General features: G+C 40.0%; 1 protein-coding gene and 2 long non-coding RNA genes across 4 annotated transcripts; 1 reads left to right on the top strand and 2 right to left on the bottom strand.

Annotated features, from left to right (window-relative positions):
• Positions 1 to 491: 491 nt before the first annotated feature.
• On the bottom strand, positions 492 to 16,609 carry LOC120740739 (protein NLRC3-like). Its single transcript, XM_040043215.1, has 6 exons — positions 16,564 to 16,609; positions 16,301 to 16,450; positions 15,791 to 15,904; positions 3,425 to 3,503; positions 2,796 to 3,024; positions 492 to 2,654 (listed from the first exon to the last, which is right to left on the bottom strand). Exons 3-6 carry the CDS (start codon positions 15,841 to 15,843, stop codon positions 859 to 861), a joined length of 2,157 nt encoding a protein of 718 aa, XP_039899149.1. The 5' UTR covers positions 15,844 to 15,904; positions 16,301 to 16,450; positions 16,564 to 16,609; the 3' UTR covers positions 492 to 858.
• LOC120740742 lies at positions 5,627 to 6,136 on the top strand. Its single transcript, XR_005697485.1, has 3 exons — positions 5,627 to 5,783; positions 5,864 to 5,944; positions 6,015 to 6,136. It is a non-coding gene; the product is annotated as an uncharacterized LOC120740742 (long non-coding RNA).
• On the bottom strand, positions 6,956 to 11,417 carry LOC120740740. 2 transcript variants are annotated; one of them, XR_005697484.1, is made up of 6 exons: positions 11,104 to 11,417; positions 10,407 to 10,712; positions 9,489 to 9,572; positions 8,241 to 9,111; positions 8,067 to 8,136; positions 6,956 to 7,375 (listed from the first exon to the last, which is right to left on the bottom strand). It is a non-coding gene; the product is annotated as an uncharacterized LOC120740740 (long non-coding RNA). The 2 variants fall into 2 exon arrangements; XR_005697483.1 differs by having other exon boundaries at positions 8,241 to 9,572; positions 11,104 to 11,416.
• Positions 16,610 to 19,735: the final 3,126 nt, after the last annotated feature.

The following is a 19,735-nucleotide window of genomic DNA, read 5'->3' as shown; positions in this document are numbered from 1 at the left end:
GCCACTACATTCTTGTCTAGAAAATATTAAAAGTGTATTTGGTGACACACAAAAAAGGGTAAAGTTTAAGTATAGTTTGGGTCCACACATGTCCAAACCCTGGTGTGTAGGCCTACTTAGTATTAAGAAAAGCCCACTAAAAGAACGCCCACCAGACCAAAGCAATGGTTTTGACTTGATCAGCATTAACCCCGCCCCCTGACTTTGATGGGTGAAGCTGACAAATAAAATGTATTTATGAACAGAGATGCAGGGCCAGGAGTAGCAACGTGAATTAAATAAATACATCATTAAATAATTCATTAAATGTGTCAGTAAAATAATTAAAATAGAAAACAAACCAATAATTGATTAAATATGTAACTAATTAGAATTGTACATAAATAAATAATGAATTGTTTTAAATGAAATTAACTGATAATTAATTATCAATATATTTTTAAATTAATTATGTACATTTTTAATTAATCACTGAAATAAATAATTCATTAGTGATGTATTTATTTAATAAACCATAAAATTATTGCTAGTTTACTCAAAATAATTTTAAGACATCAATATTAAAGGTTAAATTATGATAATGAATACATGCAACTATAACTGATGACATAAGAATTTGGATTTTTTAAGCTAAAGCGAAGGTGCTGACTCACTTGGCATGTTACTCTCAAATCCTCCCTAATAACAAGAACATAATTACACTTTAGCCACAAGAGGGCAGCAGCATTAATACAAGTCACGTGTATATAAAGGTACAGTGATTATATTACAGTGATTTTGACAAAAACAAAACAGAAGTTGATGGCAGTGTGTTTTTCATAACATACCAACCAAATTAAATAATAAAAACTTTATAACTTACAGAACTTTTTTAGCGGCTTTGACCACTGGCAGCAGCCTCAGAAGAGCCTCCTCTGAAGCAAAGTATTTCTTCAGGTCAAACACATCCAGATCTTTTTCTGATGACAGTAAGATGAAGACCAGAGCTGACCACTGAGCAGGAGACAGTTTATCTGTGGAGAGACGTCCTGATCTCAGGGACTGTTGGATCTCCTCCACTAGAGAACGATCATTCAGTTCATTCAGACAGTGAAACAGATTGATGCTTTTCTCTGCAGACAGATTCTCACTGAGCTTCTCCTTGATGTACTGAACTGCTTCTTGTTTGGTCTTTGAGCTACTTCCTGTCCGTGTCATCAGGCCTTGCAAACGAGTTTGATTAGTCTTCAGACCCAAGAGAAAACGAAGGAACAAGTCCAGGTGTCCATTGGGGCTCTGTAAGGCCTTGTCCACAGCACACTGGTAGAAGTATTTCTTTGAAGACTTTCTTGTTTGAAACACCTTCCAAATTGTTTGTTGTTCTTCCAGCAGATTGCGTCCAGAGTTGATGAAGGTCAGGTGGACATGAAGAGCAGCCAGAAACTCCTGAACACTGAGATGAACAAAGCAGAACACCTTGTCCTGGTACAGTTGTTTCTCCTCTTTAAAGATGTGTGTGAACACTCCTGAGTACACTGAGGCTGCTCTGATATCGATGCCACACTTTGTCAGGTCTGCTTCATAGAAGATCAGGTTTCCTTTCTGCAGCTGATCAAAAGCCAGTTTTCCCAGTGACTCAATCATCTTCCTGCTCTCTGGACTCCAGTGTGGATCTGTCTCAGCTCCTCCATCATATTTGATACTCTTGACTTTGGCCTGAACCACCAGGAAGTGGATGTACATCTCAGTCAGGGTGTTGGGCAGCTGTCCTCCCTCTCTGGTTTCCAGCACATCCTCCAGAACTGTAGCAGTGATCCAGCAGAAGACTGGGATGTGACACATGATGTGGAGGCTTCGAGCTTTCTTGATGTGGGAGATGATCCTGCTGGCCTGCTCCTCATCTCTGAATCTCTTCCTGAAGTACTCCTCCTTCTGTGGGTCAGTGAACCCTCTGACCTCTGTCACCATGTCGACACACTGAGGAGGGATCTGATTGGCTGCAGCAGGTCGTGTTGTTATCCAAAGGCGAGCAGAAGGGAGCAGGTTCCCTCTGATGAGGTTTGTCAGCAGCTCATCCAATGAGGTGGACTTTCTTGTTTCAGTCAGGATTTTAGTTTTGTGGAAGTCCAGAGGAAGTCGACACTCATCCAGACCATCAAGTATGAACACAACCTGGAAGTCTTCAAGCCTGCAGATTCCTGATTCGTTAGTTTGATTAAAGAAGTGATGAACAAGTTCCACCAAGCTGAACTTTTCCTCTTTCAGCACATTCAGCTCTCTGAAAGTGAATGGAAATATGAACTGGATGTCCTGGTTGGCTTTGTCTTCAGCCCAGTCCAGGCTGTATTTCTGTGTTAAGACTGTTTTCCCAATGCCAGCCACTCCCTTTGTCAGCACTGTTCTGATTGGTTCGTCTCTTCCAGGTGAGGCTTTAAAGATGTCTTCTTGTCTGATTGTTGTTTCTGGTCTGTCTGGTTTCCTGGATGCTGTTTCAATCTGTCTGACCTCATGTTCCTCATTGACCTCTGCAGTCCCTCCCTCTGTGATGTAGAGCTCTGTGTAGATCTGATTCAGGAGGGTTGGGCTTCCTGCTTTAGCGATGCCCTCAAACACACACTGGAACTTCTTCTTCAGTTGGGCTTTAAGCTCTCGTTTACAGGGTGGAGCAAATATTTCTGAAGGTAAGAAATTCAGAAAAAAATATTATACAATAAATATCATAACCTTTCAGTACCCTGAAAGGATGAATGTCTATTGGTCCATTTCTTGAGCTATTAGGAAAGATCAATATTCAGTCTTTAGAGAAATTCTCTTACTGCTCTGCAGATGGTCAGCCATCTCATGCTGCTTAAGTCTCCTCAAGAAGTGGAGTGTGATCTTCAGAAATGCTTCTCTGCAGCTCTTTCTTTCATCTTCATCCTCACCTTCAAACATCTCCTCATCCTCCATCTGGCTCTTTAAAGTTTCTGGGTGATCTGGACTCAGAAGCTTCTGGATCTTCTTCAGCTCATTCTTCACAAACATGGTGATGTTGTCCTCCAGCCGCTGGAAAAGAAGACTATATGAATTACCCAGTGGTAAATGGACTGGTTCTTATATAGCTCTCTTTGATACTCTGTGCACACAAAGCATTTTATACAACATGCCTCATTCAACCAAGCACATTGTTCTATGCTTAAATACTTTCTTTCACACTCTGATGGATGCATCGGAGGGCAGCTTGGGTTTAGTACGTTACCCAGTACATTTGCCAGCCAGGGTTTGATTCACAAACCTTCTGACTAGTAGCTGACCTGCTCACCTCCTGAGCTACAGTCACCCCAATCTGACTGAAATCATGGAGCCCAAACTCTGATTTATGTTGGACACACTGACAATCCTCTGGTCCACAAAGTGCAGCATAGAGGTGACTGAAAAGAACAAACGTAAACGTAGTACTACAAACCATAACCACAGAGTCCAGGTGTGTTTGATGTTGCTGTGCAGACTGACCAGTGGAAACCTCTGCTCTCTGCTGGTCCACTCTGTGGAGGAGTAATGAATAATTAGCTCATGTTATGTCTGTCCACACACAGACACAAGCTAAAGGTCCATGAAGTGATGTTTGGATGGGTTCAGTCAATCAGATGACTGTCATGGTGAAGCTTTGCTAGTCCTGCTGATCCCACTGAGAATTAACAACTCAGTTTCCAGATGTCTGTAGTTTTCTGCTCAGTTTCTTTAGTCCCAACAGCTCTTACCATCTCCTGCATAAAGCTTTCCCTCCATGCTCAGATGCCCTGGAACAAGGTGCTCTCTTTATATCAGTGACTGGTTTAAAGTGCCAACTTGCAGTGCTCGCCAAACTTTGTGTCAGCAAAAGTAGTTCTAATGTTTCTTACATTTATTACATTTTTTACATTTTTACACACACAAATCAATGAACACAAAAAAATAAACAGTGCCATGTCCTACGTTAGTGTGTCTACTTTTGCTTCCCCTTGTCGGGTTATGTCCAATGAATCCTGCTGTGTCTCCCTTTTCTCATTCCCTGATGGCTCTTTTGTGTATATGAGCCCTTTGTTTTCTCCTGCTTGTTGCTGGTTCGTCTGTGTTGTCTCCCCGTGTCTCCGTTTAAGGTTTCAGGTTAGTTTTGTAGTTTTTTCAGTAGAGGTTATCTTAGCTTCTGCACAGGCCATCTCCACTGCACTTCACCGTTTCAATAAAGCTCACTCACTTCACAGCAGTGTCGGCATCTTGGGTCCTTTATTAAATTCAACATGGCTCGCCCCGCTAGCCGTGACATAAGATGTGAAAACAATATCCAAAAAACATGAGGGACAAACAGGAAATAGTTTTAAGGTGCAGGGCCAACAAACTGAGTCTAGCCATGAACTCAGAGTTGATTGAATTAGCATTTTGAATTGGCTGATCTGAGTTACTTCAATCAAGTCTATGTTCACTTTGAGTTAAGATTATACATGATTAATGTAAAAGAAAAAAGCCATCATCAGCAACTGATTCTGATTTAGCAGGTTTTCAAATCTAAGCGGCTGTAGTTAAACCTTTACTTAAAAAGCATCCCTAGACCCAGCTGTCTTAGCTAATTATAGGCCGGTCTCCAACCTGACAATCCTTGAAAGAGTACACTGTTAGACTTTTCATCGCCACTTTACGGTAATATACTGGCGTCACTGTTACCAGCGTCATACCGTGACGCTGTGTTACGGTAGCTTACTGTTCTGCAGGATGATACCGTTTTTTGCTGGTGTGGTATAATACTCTTGGACAAATTATGGTAACGCACCGTAGCCTTTTTTACGGTATCTCACTGGCGACAGTGACGCCAGTGAGATACCGTTATGTCGTTATGTCGTAAATTACGTCAACAAAGTAACATCATACTGTGATTAAGAAATTGGTATACTACCGTTTATTCACGGTATGTCACTGTAAGCCCGCTGCAAGGTAATAAACTGCAATATATTAACCAGTAACTTACTGTTATCACGCATCATCAGTACCAAAAATATTCATCTCTGCTAGAGGATACCGTGTCCCAACAGGAGGTCATTTACTGTTTAACAGGTTGTAATTTACTGTAATTTCAGTTAACAGTAACATACTGTAAGAGACTGGAGGGTTCCAAAAAAATTGGATGGATGGACGGACGGACGGACAGACAGACAGACAGATAGATAGATAGATAGATAGATAGATAGATACACACACACAAAATATAATTCATGTGCTTTACACCGCTTTATTTCAATTCTGATTTTTCCCTGCTGAAATACACATTTCCAAAATCAAAAACTGAAAAGAACTGAAAACATTTTCATTGAGGAAGCACTTGTTTTTACTAAACCATGTAATCCATTATTTTCTCAGATGGTTGTAAAAACAATAACGATATTATGTCATATCCATATCATGGCAGACAACACATGCTCAAGTGTTGGGTTTTCTTAGTTATATTTTGTAGGGTCTTAAACCTACAATGTGAAGTGCCTTGGCATTCATTTTGTTGGTGTAGCCAGATGGGCTACTCGCCTTCTGTTTTTTTTTTCTTCTCTCGTTCTCTCTCTCTCTCTCGCTCGCTCTACCACCCTCGCTCTCCTTCCACTGCACTCGCTCCTTGTATCAGGTGATCGGGTTAATTGGAACCCACCTGCACATTGATTGCAGGGTGGCGCTAGTCTGTATAAAGCTAAGCCGATGTCTTGTTGGATTAATTCCTCCCGAGCTTCTGGTACGATACAGCAGTAAATGCTGGCGTACTGCGACGGACTGATCAGCAAGAGCCGATTATATGACAGCTACAGGTATGCTCTCGCTTAACCTCAGATTCCCTCCGAATACTGGAATTGGTGTTAATATCCTTTTCCGGCCTGTTGTAGCACAGCAGTCTGTTTAATTCTGCCATTGCGGAGAGAGGTGTTCGTGGTATCTCCACCAATGAGAGTATAGTGCCTCCAGTCCTGGGGTAAGCCGTTAGAACTACTTTTATTAGCATTCATAGCTATAAGAGTTTAAGGTTACATTATCTGTTTCAGGGTTCACTGCTGTACTCACCTCTCCATGGTAAATTGTCCAACCTAAATTGGAAGAGTGGACTGCCTTCTCAGCTGCTGTTGTGAACTCCTCCTTGGTGGAGTCTGCTGTCTTGTCTTGTTTTGTCTTATCTTGTTTTTATTAAGTAGGCTTACCTTTTTTGGGTTCGCCTGGTGTTTCATTTTACCCTGGACTGATGTTCGTACCCATACTTCTGTGATCGGGCTGAGGTGATTCTCTGCCCGAGTGTCGTGCTGGGACTCTAAATCGCCTGGGTGGCCGGTCTTAGCCGGTGGGGAGCCAGACCGGCCTACGCCTGAGAATAATTATTACCAGCACGAGTGGTAGTTTGACCCGTGGGGAATAAGCCTTTCCCGTGTGTGTGTGGGTGTGTGTGTGATTTCTTTTACTAAAGTTATTAAGGTGTGTTTTAGTCTTTTTATGATTTGTAGCGAGCCTGACGCTCTGTGTCCTTTTATTCTTTTAACATACTTTTCTGTGTTTTATTTCAGTGAAGGAGGACGAGCCAGTGGCCCTGGGACCTCAGGTGGTGGGTCGTTTTTCACACTTTCTTTTGTACAGCACTGGGTGGTCTGCAGTGATTCTTGTGGTGTGATTTTCTTTTGGTTCCACGGCTGCTGGTAAGTCCAAGTTCCACGATTGTTTATTTTTACTGTAGGACACTGTCAATAATGACGCTACATCTTGACTTTTAATATTTTATTTATAAAATATTATTTATAATATTTTATTCATTTCTATAAATAAAACTGTTTTAATATTGGAAGCCAACCTGCCTCAGTGTGCATCCTTGAATCTGTGCGGTCTTCTTTTATTCCTTTTCTTTATTTTTCTTAAATATATTTCCTGGGGGTGTAATTCCCCTAGGTGGCGTTGTCAAGTTTATTTATTTTGTTCATAACCCCGCCGACCACTTGGTCACATTGGCACCATACAAATAAACTGAATTGTAATGAATATAATATCAAGCCCCACATTTCTGCCTTTATATACACTTTGTCCAAAATACTGGTTCACACCACCAAATCAATGCACAAAACAGGGTCCACAAGGACATGGATGAGCGTGTGTGGTGTGAAGGAACTTGACTGACCTGCACTGAACCCTGATCTTGCTTTGTGGACTGAGTTCATTGATTTGTAGGGTGAGCCAATACATGTGACAATTAAAGTGTAAGTAGCTGAAATAATTTTTAACAAACGGGTAAAAGAAGGAAAAAAAATCAAAAGTTGCACTCAAAAAACCTATTGGACAGAGACAGCGTCTTGCAAGATGCAAGAGAGCTTGTCTTCATTGTTGTTCGTCTTGTGTAAATGTCCAGAAAGCATGGGCCATGGATCATCTGTGGAGACACAGGTAACAACACATTGGTCACTTAAATTATACAAGAAATTCACTAAAAATGGCAAAAACAGTTACCTAATTTGAAGTTCTCCACTCAAATTCAGTAAGCCACTGGAGAAAAGTTGTGACATGAGGGTTAATGTGAACAACCTTTCGCTTCACAGTGGTCCCAGGGCAACATGTTGTCATTATGCAACATAAAATAATTTCAATACTTCACTTCTTCACACTGTCTAGATAGTCATAAAGCAAATAGCTACGTACTGTTAATTATTAATGGCCTTATGTACATAAGTCCATTTTAACATATTATAATTGAGAATTATTCTGCACATTAAACACACCTAACAAAGAGTCAGCCCAGTTAAATTACCGGAGATGAATCACCTGTATGGTTATTTTGGAGTTCATAGTTTGTGCGTCTGTTAAACTTTACAGTATTGACTTCAGTATTTCTGCTGTTGGTGTAGCTAAACTACTACGTTGAGTAATATGTAATGTGAAATTTGATATTGTTACTTTGCTGGATTCACTGAGACACATGTCCAACAACCTTGGTTTCTAAAGGAAATTACAGAAATTTGAGCTAACAAAACAGAGACTGGATACCTGTGTCCATGAAAAACTCCTGTGCCAAACAGAAATTCTAATATGGTCTAATCAGCTCTATTTCATGAATGACTTCTTACCAAGCATAATCAGCCTTGGGGTGATGGGCAGGTTGCTCTCTGCTTCAAGGGACATCCTGGTAGATGTTTCCTGCCAGAAAAAGGACCAGGACATTTTATGTAACAAATAAAAAAACAATATAACAGGACAGCAAGCAACAGCATTAAACATAGAGCTGTATGAAAAAAGCTTACATCTGCTAAGACAAAGAGGGAGTCTTCATCTTCCTTGTAATACTTCATCATGAGAAGTATGGCTGCTGTGCCAACCTTGTTGTTGGTCAAAACTCACTCACTTTCTATCTGCTGGATGAGTGTCCTTATACCAAGGTTCCATTTGAGCTTCTGGGTGGAGAAATAGTTAACAATCCTTCTGACTTGGGTTATGAGGGCCTGACCTAAGTGCTCACTGATATCGATGCCTGTGAGTTTGAAAAAAGTGGTTCGAAGTGAGGCACAACTTTTGATAAGCTGCCACTGAGAAATATATGTGAGGCACATGAAGTCATCCACATCAGGTCTCTCCACAGTTCTAGGTCCTTCTGAATTAAAAATTGTTAACAAGATGTGTTTCTTTTCCTCTAAAGAAGCTGGCGTTTCCCCCTCAGGAAGTTCAACTGGCTGCCAATTTATACAGCCATAGCTATCCACAAGGCATCTAACTTTTTTATGTGAGGTTGCATTACTGTTGGGACTGCAGTCTTCCTCATTCCTGGTTCTCCTTGTTTGACAAAGTCTATGTGTTGTATTATCTCGATTAACATGTTCAACTCTAGATTTGATGCTTCTTAGTAGTGAATAATGTCCACAACCCAGTCTTTCTCCCTTTTCAGTAAAATCTGCAAATGTTTGAGGGTATCTGTTTACAATGATCTTAGCAACCTCTTCACAAGATGCACGTTTAGGGTTTCTGCAGTTAACTTGCATGGCCTCCACAACAATTCTAAACATACTTCTGTCCTCTGGATAACCTCTGCCTCCTCTTGTGATTGCATGCGACAGCTGGAGTGGAAATCATTCCCAAGCTCCAGAGTAATGGTGTCATTCAAATTCTTTGGTCTGCCATCTAAAAAAAAGAGAGATGGTGTTAGATTCAGTGTCTACTTTTGTTACAGCTGCAAAGATCCTGAAATTCCTCTATGATGCTCTGTATAGTGCTGGTTGGCAAGAGCATTTTAGCCTGCATTTTTAAATGACACAAAGTCAACTGTCTTCTAATAGATTAACTGCGTCCTGTCCTTGTATTATGGCAAATCCCCCAATTTCTTGTTGCCTTGACTGCTGAACTGTCTACTTATGTTTTCGAGAAATATGGCTGGAAAATGATGTTGATGACACTGAAGTATTTAGAGCAACCTTCAAATGGACATAATACTTCCCCCCCCATCTTTGATATGAAATCTGAGAGGGGCACAAAGAGCTGTGAAGTTTTGTGCAGCATACCCACATCCAGGAACTTGACAGCTGAGGTCAACAGTGAACTTATAAAACTCCTCCTTAGTGGTCTCCCTTCTTGTTCTGTGATTCCTAGGCATATGTGAATGAAGGCAGAAAATGTTCTGAAAGTGGCAGGGCAGTTCTCAGTTCCACAAGAAAGCCTATAGTTAGCTACATGTTTGTGGCTTTTAACTCATTCACTGCCAGCCATTGGCAGTGAATGAGTTAAACCCATTGACTCATTCACTGCAATTGACGGCTATAGACGTCAATGGCAGTGAATGAGTTAACATGCAAACTGAACAATATATATTTGCATGCACTGAAGCCACAAAATTTAGAAATACACATAGTTGCAAAAAGTTCAGTGACCAATTACCTTTCCTAAATGACATATGCAATGCAAAAAGTAAGAGTATTGTCAATAGGGACCAATTCCCAGTTTTCACATGATCAAAATTATTCACAAAAGGCTTCAATAAACAGAAAATGTGTTCCGACAAGAGAGCAGTGCACAAAAATGAAAAGATATTTGAGCTCGACGCTTTAATGGGTTTAACATCACTTAGTCAGCACTCCGCACCATACAGGTAGTACAAGCACACCTGAAAACACTGACCAGCTAACAGCTTTAAGCATTTGGGCGCAACCTCGGTAGTTCACCGATTCACCTGTTGCAAACGTCCAAGTTTCTATCAAGTCTCATAAATCCATTGGCAACTATTACCTAACTAGTCTTTTGAGTCTCCACATTCATAGATATAGATATTCATAGATATATATGATATATATATATACATATATTCATAGACATTTTGTCTTAGCATTTGAATGAAAATATCCTGGTAGCTTGAAAGTCAAAACAAACAGTACTAAGAACGCATTTCTGACTTCTCTCGAATAAGTGAAAAAAAAAACACTTACCTTCAGACTGATTAGCTGGTTCCGATCCAACTTTAATGTGTCCCATGTCAGTCCGTTTTAGGGAAAAAGTGTTAAGTGGTTTCATTTAATTTTGAGATACTCCCGCATGGACGAGCAATTTAGAGTCTAGCAGAGTTATCACAAATAGCATATGATCTTCAGATATAATCCAATCAACCATGCATTTAACCCGATTGAACATCCAGTTACCTCTGACTACTTCTAAGTTGCACATGTTAACGGTCTATTCATCAATAGTTGATGGTCATGTTGTTCTCCTGCTGTGCAGCTTTGTTTGAGTCTGAACTGCGGCTTAAACGTGCAAAACTTGAGAAGCAGATCAATAGTTTCTTCTTGTTGTTATTTAATGGTGGTTGGCAACCAGCGAAAGGATCATTAACCACCTCGAGCAATATTTTCTATCCCCATTGTTGTTTTGAAAGTGAATACCCGACGTGTGCGTTGTACGTCAGGTGAAGGTGTGGTGTCGGCTATCGCGCCTGTCGCATTACAAAGCTTTAAAAAAGTAACAATCGCTTTAAAAAAACAACCCAATGCACTAAACATGAACAAACATAAACATCCGTGTTACATTATCACGTATATCCAGGACATCTCTTCTGAACAAAGACGAAGAGGTGCTACAAAGGAATTATTTCTTTAGGAGAGTGCATTTAATAGCAGTCTGGCCTGCAACAAAATGCACCGCTAAAAATACAGTTTCTGCTTGTCCCAGAATTTATTAATTTTGAGAGTGAAGTCGTAGGACTGATGCTGGTTAGTGGTGTAGGTTTCACGGATGTGACACCTTAACTTGAGTAAAATGATGACCAGAGCATATTATTAGGTTAGTTCACTGTAGTTAGGCAGAGGTGTCTTAAAAAGTACCACCTTATACAAAACAAATGAAGGTCCAGTATAAGAAAGAATAAGAAGAGAAAAAAGGAACACCCTGCTAAATAAAGTCATTTTTAAACATTACTCTAAATGTAGCCATTAGTTTTTGTTGCTGGCCATACAAAAAATAAGTACAAAAAGTATACCTTACCTAGTACGGATACTAATAATGCTTCTTGGGATTATATTGGCCCCCGTTTTAGTACATAACAGTATTCTTAAAATTAATTTTTAGATGTACTTTTTGTTCACCATAAATGTACTAGCATAATGTCATAATGTCTACCAAGAGTATAATTAAATATACTCGACTCTATCACAATACTAACCTTACATTATTAATAATGTTTCACATTGTTTGAATAAACAAATACATTTATTAATATATGAGGTTCCATTCAGTTCAAGAAATTAAATTTTAGTGTGGCTGCAACTTACTCCTTAAGTTAAAAATTATGCTGTATATTGTAGTTTATATGTTATACTACTTTCACAGTGAATCGCATTTTATAGTAATACAGTCTGAATGAGGATTTAAGTAATTACTCTTAGATCTACAGTAGAAAACAACAGAAATCTGGATGGTGTGATAGTATAATCTCAGTAACATCACCAATTGTTACATTTCCTGTATTTTACAGCTGTTTTCATGAGTACGGTGAGTTACCGTAAAAATAATGTAATCTCATGGAATTTTCCCACAAATACATGCAAATTACAGTACTAAACTGCTAACATCCTTTAGAGTTTTTTACTGTTGATTTTGCAGTACTAAGCTATGGAAATTACTGCAAAGGCTAACAGTGTATTTGAGGGGAGGCAATCAGAGGGGCAGTGTGATGATCTTAGGTTACAAACTACTGCAGTCAAGTCATTATGGGAGACGGGATCAAACTGCTCTAAGACAGCTGAGCACACAGGAGAAAGACTCGGATCTGAGGCAGCAGTCGGCGAGACAAGAGCCCTAATAGATAGAAGCTTGTTGTTAAAAATGCTAAAAAATCATCATAAATCCTTGGTGAAGAAATGACTCCGACATTATCACGTGAACGAAGAAAGCGATTGAGGACATTAAAAAGTACCTGAGGCCTGTGACTGTTTACTGACCCTAAGTTTAAGACAAACTGTGTCTGCAGGTTTTACAGCTTCTTGGTGAGCAGAAAGACAGAAAGTCCTTAAAATCTGTAGAGAAACATACAATCTGTCCTTTTTCCATCTCCTTTCAGCGCGTCTACAGTCACGCCTAAGGGAGCGCGTATGTTCATTCAACCACAGCTCTGATAAATGCTGAGCGCACAGAGTCCTGAACGGAGCAATAGAGTCCAAAATATCAGTGCAGGTAGAATGAAGAATGTCCGAAAGGTCCTCAACACTTTAACAGCTGGAGTTCATTATTCCAGAGTCCATAAAGGCAGCAGAAAAAGCAGCGCTGTTAGAGCATTAAGTGCTCGCTTTTTATGCGCTGAGGCGCATGGCTTATCTACCGAGCAGCGAAGCATTACAATGAACAACACAGGAAAATGATCGGAGATGCCCAACTTAGATATTTCTGTGACGCACACATCCAGCCCGTGGGAAAGCTCCAAGTCTAGTGTGTGACCTTTTTCATGAGTGGGACCAGTAACCCACTGGGTCAAGTTAAAAGAGTCAATAATATTTAAAAAGTCCTTGACCAGAAGTTTAGAGTCACAGCAGACATGGAAGTTAAAATCACCAAGGCAGCATCATCAGAAGACATAGCACACCCAGCTCTATCTGTCCATGAAGCCAGATAACACACACCAATGAGTTAAACTGCAGGAATGTCTTAAAGACATAAAGACCTGGATGGCCGCTAACTTTCTGCTTCTTAATTCAGATCAAACTGATGTTATTGTATTCGGCCTTGAAAATCTTAGAAATATGGTATCTAACCAGATTCTTACTCTGGATGGCATTACCTTGGCCTCCAGTAACGCGGTGAGGAACCTTGGAGTCATTTTTGACCAGGACATGTCCTTCAACGCACATATTAAACAAATATGTAAGACTGTGTTCTTCCATTTGTGCAACATCTCTAAAGTTAGAAATATCCTGTCTCAGAGTGACGCTGAAAAACTAGTTCATGCATTTATTACTTCCAGGCTGGACGACTGTAATTCATTATTATCAGGATGTCCAAAAAACTCACTGAAAAGCCTTCAGCTAATCCAAAATGCTGCAGCAAGAGTCCTGACAGGGACTAGAAAGAGAGAGCAGATTTCTCCTTTATTCCCTTCATTGGCTTCCTGTTAAATCCAGAATTCAAAATCCTGCTCCTCACATACAAGGTCTTAAATAATCAGGCCCCATCTTATCTTAATGACCTTGTAGTACCATATCACCCTATTAGAGCACTTCGCTCTCGCTCTGCAGGCCTACTTGTTGTTCCTAGAGTATTTAAAAGTAGAATGGGAGGCAGAGCCTTCAGTTTTCAGGCCCCTCTTCTGTGGAACCAGCTTCCAGTTTGGATTCAGGAGACAGACACTATCTCTACTTTCAAGATTAGGCTTCAAACTTTCTTCTTACTTAACGATTAAGTCCCTGTATTCCACCGTTATATGGAAATCAGCCATTATAACTTGTGTCAAATCTACTTGTACCTCACAGTTTTCTAAGCACACAGAGAGCAGTAAACCTCAGAGCAGCAGCACATCAGACTGTGCAAAAAAATCTAGAAGAGAAAATATTTTGACCCATTTCTAAATGATTCTTGTGACCATGCTGCACCACAACACCTGATCTCTGGTTTCCTCACCTCTTCAATCCCACTTTAATACTTGACTAAACTCATTTTCCTGTTTAGGTGTTGAGGCAAAGCCGCCCATCTACAATGCAGGCAACAGCAAATTGAGCTATTTTTTATTCCCTTTGAGTTTTTTCTACTTTTGTGCTACAAAATGTTCAAGCTGATTAAATTTATTAGAATAAAAGTTCAGATAATTTTCTCATATTAATGTTGGAGGTAGAAATTCAGGTAACTTTGCACAAAAACTGGCAGAAATTTCCTTCAAAGATGCAGTTTTTACTTTAATACTGTGAGTACATTTCAGAGCCTGTACTCTTTTACCTTTACTTGAGTAAAGAAGTTGAATCAGTATTTCAGCTTTAAGAGGGTATTTTAACACAAACATCAGTCCTTCTACTTCAGTATGTTTGACGCTTTGTTTACGCCTAAATTAACTTTACTGTTAACGAGTTTTCATGTTTCTGTAATCCACCAGTGTGCTCATGCTTTTTTAAGTGAAAACATATTTTTATTGATCAAATATAATTATTTTTGTTATTTGTGGAGTTTAAATGTCCTTGACAGAGACAGATGATAATCATTATCCTGCACTGTGCTCTCAGGTTTGGTCGAGCTAGCACAAAGAATGGCTATGTTGAACTTCCTCCTGGGATCTACACTAAGAAGTGAGTCCAACATTAGCAGGGTCTCTTTCCTTTATCTGGATTCACTTTAGCATTCACAGTCACGTGAAGCTTGTTATTAACTCGATAAGTCAACCCAGGCTTTCAGCTGAGCGTTCACATGAAACACATGGTGTGTGCAGCATCTGATCAATCATATTCATGGAGACGTGTATCAGCAACAGAGCAGCTGAGTTTGCAGAAGGAAGTCAAACTAAACCACAGGAACAATATGAGGAGATTACACACATAATAAAATACTAGCCGTAACACAGCTGCTGCAGACAAATCAGTCGTGTGATCGTGTGTGAGAGGAGAAGGACTGTAAAGGAGTTTGGTGTTAAAAGCTCTGTATGAATATGGGAGACTTTGAAGGGCTTTAAAAAGGCCAATATAAAATAAAAGGCAGCAAAATTGCTGAGTGTGAAAGTCACCAGACTTATCAGACCTCTGTGATTAAGACCTGTAAGAACACCTATTTGTACTTGTTGGCATTATATCAAACACACACGTATATTAAGCCTTTGTTTGAACTCTGGTTGAATTTGTTACTTTCAGACTGTGAAACATCACAGAGGCTACAGCTGCAGATCTTTTATTCACCTGGAAATTTACTTTAAATGTTAGATGGAAAATGTATTGCTCAGTTTAACCAAAGTAAGAACAAGAATCCATAAACCTTCATAAAGACAAACATCTCCCAGAACATTGAGCTGCTGAAGTGTCACTGAAGGGAAAAACTATTTGTCCTCCTCCATCCAGCAACACCTGAAACACCTGAGTGGAAGCTCCTCCCTACACTGTGTTTGAAGCAAAGCACAAAGGAGACACCTGCTGGAGCAGCTGGAGTCCTACAGACACTCAGCCTCTTCACTACACAAACACCTCCTACAACATCCACTCTTTCCACTCTGACTGCTGTGTTTGTGGAAACACTCCAACACACACCGCTTCACATACCAACATAGAAATGTGTGTGAAAAAGAGCTGAGCTGATATTAAACATGAGGATTTATTCAAAAATACAGAGTCAGGAACAACATCTAGACACACATTACCTCTCAGCAGCAGAAGAACATCCTTTAAAGTCTCGAACAACATCCTTCGACATGTTGCTCTTTAAGGAAACACAGCTGGGTTCAGGTCCAGGAGATTCTGGCCTCTTATTGATCCTAAAAGAAAAACAATATGGTAAATGGACTGGTTCTTATATAGCGCTTTTTTACTCTTCTGAGCACTCAAAGCGCTTTACACAACTTGTGCATTCACACCCATTCGCACAACCACATTGTTCTAGGTGCTTTCTAAGTAACATTCACACACATTCATACTCCGATGGATGCATCGGAGAGCAATTTGGGGTTAATATCTTGCCCAAGGATATTTGGCATGCAGACTGGGGGAAGCCAGGAATCGAACCACCAACATTCTGATCAGCAGATGACCTGCTCTACCACCTGAGCTACAGCCACCCCAATAAATGTAACAGCTTCATGAGACAGGAAGGAAAAACTGGAAATATTAAATTAAAGACATGATGAACAATCTCATAAAAATAATGTACTTACTCTTTGTCACATAACAGTCTTTTGTTAAAGTTTACAAATATTTCCTTCGAGTCATTGCTCTTTAAGGAAACACAGCTGGGTTCAGGTCCAGGTTCTGGATTAGTTTTAGGGTTATGTCCAGCTGAGCCTGGTACGCCCCACAGCTCTGGGCTTTAAAACAAACACACACAGAGGTATGAGTGTGAATAATGATGGAGCAGTGATGTGAGTGCTGAGCTGTGACATGGAGAAGAGTCATGGACAGTTAGAGATGGTCATCTCACCTCTGAGCTTTGGTCTGGCTCTCATGTTCCCCACACAGAGTGCTTTTAGAGGGAGGGACTCCCTCCTCTCTGTCCTCACACTGATCCATGCTGCTCAATTCACATCAGCTCACACACACTTTCTACCTTCACCTGCAGAGGAAACACAAATCATTCATGTGCACATGAACCAAAATCCTCCTTTCCATCATGTGTGCTGTCCAAATATCAGCTGAATGCAGTCAGACAGCAATGTGAGGCACAGGAAGCTGCCATCAGCTGCTCTAATTCTACTATCAGTCCACTAGATGGAGCCATGAAGCACACATGATGCATTCACTGACACACACTGATTCACTGTGACTGGAAGTTTAAGTACATTAAAACCCCTCTTTGGCCCTGGGACCATTTTTGGTCCTTTTAGTTTTTCGGTTACAAGCCATTTGCACTGTGTTGAATGGAATATAGCCAAATTCTCTAAAAAAAAGTTTGGCATAATTTCATTTCAAAATTCAAGTCTGACTTCCTTAAATTAGCTTCAGTGGCTAAGCTAACAATACACATCCTCTTAGAGCCCTAGGGACCATTTTTGGCCCATTGACTTCCATTATAAACGCTATTTTTCACTGCAGAATTATTACCGTTAATGTCTTGGTGATTACTTATGTTTCCCTTTCGTTTTGGTCTCTGGGCCTTAGAGTTGTAATTTTTTTATTTGTCCACCGGGTGGCGCCCTTGCTCCACATTTGACCCCTGCTGGAAAACAGCGGGCTGCTTAGACAGACCTGCGGGAAACGAAGCCTCATTTCCGGCGTGCAGCAGCGGCTTCGCCCGCTAATCGGGCGGGACCATTTTCGGTCCCTAGGACCGTGAGAGGGTGCATTTTTTTTTTTTGGTCAACAGGAAATGACGTATTTGTTGTCACATGGTATCGGACGTGTGTGCTGGAAAAAGGAGTCCCCGGTGATCGTGCCCCGGTCATCGTCGCGACTTACCCCGGGAAGATGCACTTTTTTCGGCCTAGAGGAGGAGCATTTGCCGCCTGGAGACCATTTTCTGGTCCTGAAAAAAAAAATAAAAGGCGATCGAAATGAATGTTGGTGCCAATCTTTAGTCCATCTAAAGGCCTAATTATAATAACAATTGAATATTACCTCAAATGTTTTTTTTGGAAAATATTCAAGTTTTATGTTTTTTGGGGCAAAAAAAGCAGTGCGCTCATGTGACGAAACCGGGATATAAAGGGTTAAAATCCGCGAAATGTAATTAAAACTTGACATGAATATTTCAAGGAGAAGTAGGTTTAAAAGATTGGCTAATTTAAAGTGGAATAAAATATTAATATATAAATTTTTTATAGCACTTTTTTGGGCGTGGTCGATTAGGACCGATAGTGTGTGCATTTTATGAAATGCACTCCTGCAAAAAAAATAAAAGTGGATCGAAATGAATGTTGGTGCCAATCTTTGGTCCATCTAAAGGCCTAATTATAATAACAAACAAATATTACTTCAAATGGTTTTTTTGGAAAATATTTAGTTTTTTGTTTTTTGGGGCTAAAAAAACAGGGCGCTCATGTAATAAAACTGGGATTTAAAGGGTTAAAACAACGAAAATATAATTAAAACTTTATATGAATATTTCAGGGAGAAGTAGTTTTAAAAGACTGACCAATTTAAAGTGGAAAAAAATATGAATATATAATCTTTTTATTGCACTTTTGGGGCGGGACCATTTTTGGTCCCCAGGGCTTTAAAGGGATGCATTTTTAAGGGCCGCGAGGGGTTAAGCCTCCACTCATCTACATTGTGCTTACAACCCACTGCCCCCCATCTTCCACCCCCATCAACCTCCTGGGGCCAGGAATGACTGGAACTGAATTGGAAACGGGCGTAATCAAACATAAATCTGTTATTCTTATCCAACCTGTCTGCCTGGACACAGTCTGCTGACCAATCATGGAGCCTATGATTCGCTTGGACAACAACTTCGTGAATGTGGAAATGAAACTGAGTGTCAGCTGAGTGTCGAGCAGAAGAGGAGTCAGAGAAAAGTGACAGAGCTGCTGACTTTACAAAGAAAACTAAAACCATGTTGAAGAGATTAAACAGATAATACAATCTAACAACAACAACACAGCTGCTGCAGACAAAACACATGTATGAGTGTGTGACAGGAAAAGCACTGAACAGAAGTTTACTATTAAAAATGCAGCATGTTGTAAAAAGTTTGGTCAGTGAGACTGAAAAATAGCTGCATGAGTTACTATTGTAAACAAACCCCTATAAGAACCCTGATATTACCTGAATAAGATCAAATCCTGATACGTAGTGCAGACCTTGGTAAGAGATACGGTCCAACTGGAATATAAACCTTTGGTGTGTTTAATCCAGTCAGTCTCTGAGTAACTCCACTCCTCTGCTTTCTGTTGGAAGAGAAACGAAAGTTTGTAGCACGATCCTTTTCCTCAGAGGCCTGTGTTGAATTTATATTACATCTAAGATAAAAAATAATTCACAAAGTCTGCTCTGTCCTCCTGTCCTCCCTGCAGTCTCTGTGAGCTCCGCAGAGTGATTATAAAGACCCGGAGCTCAGAGTTTCTCCAACACCGTGGTCAAGTGTGAGCCACGCCTGCCACCCGTTATCTGCCAAGCTTGAGCTTCAACGCTAAGTTTTACGGTAGTGCTGCTTCTTATCCCTTTTTGCTGATCACACACAGAACAACACACATGATTTTCAGGAAGTTAACAGAAATAAAGCCACAGTGTCATTTGTTTTTCACTCAAGTCGTCTTTTCTTCTTAATTTTTCTGGTAATGCTTCTTCATTCATGATTCATTCAAATCTAAAATAACTTCAAAAATGTAAAATATTTCTGAAAATCATCTTTTATAGTTGAAATTCAGTTCTCATTTGGCTCAGCTGCTCTTTCATGCATCCATAGTTTCACCTCAAACTGCTGCTTGAGACACGAGAAATTAAAGAACAACCCTGTTCAAACGGAGAAACTTTGAAGGAACTCAATAATGTCATTTAAATGGTTTCAGGTAGGTGTATGAAGGTTCTGTATTCAATCATATATGATAGTTGACATGAAATTCTGAGTTCATCTTCTTGGACACCCACACTGCATAATTCTGTAGAAATGAAATTAGTAATTTCTAATCAATTTCAACATCAAATATCATAACATT

This window comes from Simochromis diagramma, unplaced genomic scaffold, assembly GCF_900408965.1.
Source record: "Simochromis diagramma unplaced genomic scaffold, fSimDia1.1 OVJJ01000263.1, whole genome shotgun sequence".
In the NCBI taxonomy this organism is placed as follows: Eukaryota; Metazoa; Chordata; class Actinopteri; order Cichliformes; family Cichlidae; genus Simochromis; species Simochromis diagramma.
The sequence above is the reverse complement of the archived record's forward strand: the minus strand, read 5'-3'. Positions and strand labels throughout refer to the sequence as shown.

Bases quoted from the DNA above. Each gene is read 5' to 3' on its own strand.
- LOC120740739 (XM_040043215.1), bottom strand. From the start codon at position 15,843: ATGTCGAAGGATGTTGTTCGAGACTTTAAAGGATGTTCTTCTGCTGCT. The intron at 3,504-15,790 runs GTAATGTGTGTC...ACTCCTCCACAG, and splicing joins TGTTCTTCTGCTGCTGAGAG to AGTGGACCAGCAGAGAGCAG. The intron at 3,025-3,424 runs GTTTGTAGTACT...CTTCTTTTCCAG, and splicing joins ACCTGGACTCTGTGGTTATG to CGGCTGGAGGACAACATCAC.